General features: G+C 62.8%; 1 protein-coding gene across 1 annotated transcript; it reads right to left on the bottom strand.

Annotated features, from left to right (window-relative positions):
* Positions 1–502: 502 nt before the first annotated feature.
* SOX13 (SRY-box transcription factor 13) lies at positions 503–5079 on the bottom strand (the record flags this gene model as incomplete). The annotated part of the gene is made up of 13 exons (XM_080358341.1): positions 503–776; positions 897–1113; positions 1444–1587; positions 1669–1765; positions 1888–1997; positions 2339–2498; positions 2579–2661; positions 2741–2855; positions 3212–3280; positions 3606–3778; positions 3985–4071; positions 4245–4350; positions 4879–5079. 13 exons carry the CDS (start codon positions 5077–5079, stop codon positions 503–505), a joined length of 1836 nt encoding a protein of 611 aa, XP_080214467.1.
* Between the last annotated feature and the right edge of the window lie 264 nt (positions 5080–5343).

Here is a 5343-nt window from a genome sequence, read left to right as displayed (position 1 = left end):
GCTTGTTGGGAATTTGCTGGCAGGCTCTAAAGACCGAGTGGGAAACACGGCAGAGAGGTCAGACCGGGCTGAGCAAGGGACAAGCGTGTCCCCATCCCGTGTCCCCAGCAGTGGGGGTGGCAGCCACTCTGCAGAGCCCCACGGGTGCGGGAGGGCTGGGAGAAGCGTGGGAGGTTTTCCCACACCCTGACACCCTCAGGTCCCTCCCAGGGCTGCATGTGGGTGACAGCTCAGCAGATGCGGCACCCTATCCCTGGGCCAGGTGGCCTCAGCTCGCTGTGCCCCCACCATCTTGCCCAAGGGGGTTGGCATGTCCCAGCCATGGCCCCATGCAGTGCCCATCACCCTCCCCAAAATACTGGGTGCCACCTTCATGACACCCATCTGCAGGCAGGCAGCAGCTCTCCTCTGCTCCCAGCACAGCCGGTTGGCCAAGTCCCGTCCCGTCCCATCGGGGGATGCTGTCACCGCATTTTGGTGGCAGCCGCCACGCCAGCCCCCCTCAGTCCGTCAGCACCACCAGCTCGCCATCGCTCTTGTCCTCGCCCTCCGAGTCCTCCTCCTCGCTGTAGCGGTACATCTCGCCATCGGCCACCAAGTGCCCGTCATCGCCGCCGTCGCCCTCCTTGAGGCTGCGGGTGTTGACGATGACGGGCATGGCGGGCTCGGCGCCGCGGGGCAGGTAGTGCTCCACCAGCGGCGACGCCAGCGGCATCCCCACCGCCCGCGGGTACAGCACGTCCGAGGAGCCGGGGGGCAGCTGGCTGCCCTGGGGCCTGCGGGACAGGGAACACGATCACCGCTTGGGGTGTCGGGGTGCTTCCCGTGCATCCCGGGGTACCCCCTGCCGCGGGCACCTCGGGGACCCCCTTGTTTGGGGGGAAGGGGCGCGTTACCCTATCAAGTAGCCCTGCCTGGCGTCCTGCCGCCGGTTCCTCATCAGCGCCTTGTACTCGCCCACCCGCAGCCGCTTCCCCTCCACGATGCAGGTGCGTTTGGGTCGGGGCTTGTACTTGTAGTCGGGGTATTTCTCCAGGTGCTGCCGGCTCAGCCGGGCTTGCTCCTCGTAGTAGGGCTGCTTCTCCTGGTTGGTCATGGACTTCCAGCGGGAACCTGCGCAAAGAGGGGCCATAGAATCACAGAATCCTTTGGGTTGGAAGAGACCCTCAAGATTAAGTTCAATTGACTGCACCACTGGTTTTTAACAGTGACACGGCCACGGGGAATGGCTGGTGTGACCGAGAGCCACAGCGGGACTGCTGCTGGCGGGGCGGCGGGTGAGATGCACTCACCATCTCCAAGAGCGATGCTACAAGTAGCATCATCTCGGGGGGTGTCACCCATCCATGGTGGCTGAGGACGAGCAAAGTGAGCAGCCGGTCCCCTGTGGGGATGCACTGGGGGGTCCTGCTCCAGCCCCCCACTGCCATCCCCAGCACTCACCCAGGATCTTGCTGATGCTGGAGTTGTGCATGTCCGGGAAGGCCTGCAGAATCTTCCTCCTCTCGTCCTTCGCCCACACCATGAAGGCGTTCATGGGCCGCTTGATGTGGTTGTTGTTCCTGGACTCGGGGAAGTGCCGGGAGCCTGCGAGAGAAATGCCGGGTCAGGAGCCGGAGGAAGGGACGAGCTGGGGGGTCACCCCACGGTGCTCCCGTCCGTCCGCACCGTCCATCTCGCAGGTCAGCAGAGCCTCGTCCAGCCGGTGCGCGGGGGTCTCCTCCATCCGCTCCTTCCCGGGGGAAGAATCAATCCCGACGTGGTCCTGTGGGCAAGTGGAGAGTCAGGAACCAGTTCTGAGGCACGAACCTGCTCGCGGACAGACATCTGGCCCTGGCTTCGACGGGGGACGGCGAGGGGGACGGTGACCCCGGCGGGCAGCCTCACCTTGCGGTAGGTGTTGCTCAGCGATCCCTCCAGGGCTCCGCTGTGGCCGTGCAGCAGCTGCCGCGCGTCCTGGATGGCTTTGGTGATGGCATCGCCTTCGCCCAGGAACCCTGGCAGGACAGCGGGACGGGCACCCATCAGCACCCGCTCCTCTGACACCCCACAGCACCCCAGAAACCACAACTATGTGCCCCAACGGGGTGATACAGAGTGGCAGGGAAGTGGCTGGGGGAGGACATGGATATTAGGAACAATTTCTTCCCCAAAGGGCTGTGGGGCATTGGAACAGGCTGCCCAGGGCAGTGCTGGAGTCACCATCCCTGGAGGGCTGGACAGACAGACATGAGGTTCTCAGGACATGGGGTGAGGGAATGGTTGGACTTGTTCTTGAGGGGCTTTTCCAATCAAAGTGATTCTGTGATTCTATCAGTGAAGGCAGTTGGGAACCCACCCAGCGGCAGGTTGGACGGGCTGCTCTGCAGGTCCCTGGTGGCCCCGTGGCTCGGTGTGAGGGACTGGCAGCCACTCATCTTCAAACTGGGCGAACTGGAGGCGCTGGGGAGGTCGGAACTCTTGGGTTTGGCCGTCAGGTTCAGCGGCTGCGAGGTCTCCTGTACCAGAGGGGAGGGGAGATGAAGCTCAGCCCCCGCAGCACCCCAGAACAGGGGATGGAGGTGCTTTGGGGCTGTACCTGCATCTGGAGGTGGCCCGAGCCGGTGGGTCTCTTCAGCGTGGGAGGAGGGGGGCTGTGCAGCAGCTGCACCGGGTAATCCACTGCGGGGAGCAGAGGGACAGGGGTTGGGGGGACAAGGCCACCCCCAGGGCTGGGACAGTCCAGGGGGATCCCGCTCACCTGGTTTGCAGGGGATGGGCTGGATGGGCAGCGCTAACTGGGAGTCAGGAGGGACGGGCAGGGGCTGGTGGCTGGGGGTGAAGGCGGGAATCATCACGTAGGGCATGTTGACCTGCTGGAGGAAGAAGGTTTTTTACAATGAGGGCGGTAAAACGCTGCAATGGGCTGCCCAGAGAGGTGGGGGATGAACCATCCATAGAGACATCCAGGAGACATCTCAGGCCAGGCTGGACGGGGCTCTGAGCACCCTGAGCTGGTGCAGATGTCCCTGCTCATGGCAGGGGGGGCACTGGGGGAGCTGGGAAGGTCCCTCCACCCCAAACCAGCTGTGATTGTATGGATGGAGAGAGAGCATGGAACTGCCGTGGGTCACCCTGTCTGGCCCTGGGAGGGGACACGAGCTGACATGTGATGGGGCTGCAATGACTCCACAGGGGAAGGGGAAGATGAGGAGGTGTCCCCCACCTTTACCTGGATCTGCTGCTGGAGCAGGTTGATTTTGTGCTGCTGCTGGATGAGCTGCTGCTGCTGCTTGGCGATCTGGCGGAGGGGAGACAGGGGGCTCAGCGGTGTCACCGGCAGCGCCAGCAAGGACCCAGGGTGGCTTAATTACTTTAAGAAGTGTAATTCCCATTTCCTTTGGTCCCCATCCTCCCAGCACCAGGGGGCAAGAGGAGTCTTTGGGAGGGGCACAGAAAACATGACAGTTTCTGGGCAGACAGAGAATTCACACTGTCCCCAATGCCAAAGCCACCTCCCCTCCACTCCCAGGGGACCCTGTCCTAGTCCTGCAAAGGGATCCAAAGGGATCCCCAAAGGGATGGATGGTCCCCAGCAAATGCTGCCCATGGGAACCCAAACGCACCTGCTCCTGCTGCTGCCGCGCCAGCTCCATCTGCTGCTGCTGCTTCTCGAAGAGCATCGCGGCCATGTTCTTCTGCTCCGAGTGCGCCGTCAGCAGCTGGTCCCGCAGCGTGGACAGCTGGTTGATCATGACCAGTAACTGGAGCTCCTTCTCTGCCAGGCTCTCCTGGGTTCCTGGAGGAAACCAAGCGGCTGCAGGTGAAGGGCTTGGGGAGGCAGAACAGCATCTCCACCACCCTTGGGTGCTGGTGGGTGATGCATGGCCAGGGAATGGCTGGATGTATGCTGGACGTGTGCAGTCAGAGGCGATCTCCAAAAAATCAAATTAATGTTTGGTTGAAAAAGAACAAATCCCACTCTTGCAGGCACATGTCCCTCACCTTTCACTTCCTTGGACTCAGCGGTGTTCCGGCCCAGCAGCCGCTCCTTCCAGTCGCTGGACAGTAACTTCTCGATGGTTGGCATCACTGTGCATACCGGTGGGGACCGGGGAGAGGGAACCACAGCCAGGTGAGCACAGCGCGGGGCTCTGCACCACGGCGCGGGGCGGCTCATCCCATCCCGCAGCTTTGCAAAAATACCCGGGGGTCTGAAGGGAGTTAGGGAGGATCCCAAGAGGCCACTCAGAAACTTTCCTTACCCTCCTTCAAGTTCTTGTTGAAGTCCAGCTTCTCCTGGCCGCTGCCGGCCGGCTCGAAGGCGGAGTGCCGGGGCTCCCGCGCATCACCGGCGGGCGAGCGGGACTCCTGCGACACACACAGCGGCACTTGGCACCCGCTCCTGCGGACGGGGACGTCCCCAGGTCTCCGGGCAGGAGATGCTGGGCTGGCGGGATGCATGGAGCTGCTGGACCACGCTCCGCCAGGCACATCCCCCAGCCTGGCGTGAGAGCATCTCTGCTCTTCATGCCACAAAGACGTGTTTGCTAGACTATTTATTTAGATGGCCCAGCTCGCTGGCCCCTGTCCCCACCGGGAGGCAGCACAGGGAGCAGAAGGGCTGAGGCTGCTGGTCAGGAGGAGAGAAAACCCAAGCGCAATGGGAAAGGGAGGAGGAGGGGATGGAGTGTGTCTGGAGTTGGCCGGGGGGCTCCACACCAAAGGGAAAGCCCTCAACTTGGGCTGACCTGAGAGCATCAACAACGGCCAGAAAAGCCTTGGGGGGACCACACATTTCAGCTTTGTTTCCTTGGGGTGAGGAACAACCACCTGGGGAAACAACCGCCCCCTTTTCCCGGGGCCGGGGTCCATGTTTGTCACCGCGGTGGGACCCACCTGCGGCAGGGGCGGGGGGGCCGTGCCCTCCCGTGGCGGCGGCCCTGGGGGGTCGCTGGGCCGGGGCTCGGTGCTGGGGGCAGCCCCCGGCGTGGACTCATAGCCACTCTCCTTCTTCTCCTCCGTCTTGATGGTGCAGTTCACCATGCTGCCCGCTCCATCCAGCTCCAGCGCGGGAGAAACGGGGCTCCTCATGGACATCCTGCGGGACACAGAGCGGCCATGGGGCACCCCAGCCGTGGGACCACTATTCCCAGCCCAGCCCCATACTGGGGTGCCCTGTGCTGCTGGTTTTCCAGGGGCGGTGGTCTCGCCTTTCACCATGGCTTGGCACATTTTGCACACCTGGGGCTAAATTGAGAGATCCCCAGGGAAACAAGCCCGACATGGATGGATGTCACTGTGCTCACACCGGCAGCCGAGCTCATGGGAATCTACCTTCTCAGGACACAGCAAAAATAGGAA

Source organism: Nesoenas mayeri, assembly GCF_963082525.1.
Source record: "Nesoenas mayeri genome assembly, chromosome: 23".
Classification (NCBI taxonomy): Eukaryota; Metazoa; Chordata; class Aves; order Columbiformes; family Columbidae; genus Nesoenas; species Nesoenas mayeri.
This window is presented reverse-complemented; position numbering and strand designations above follow the sequence as displayed.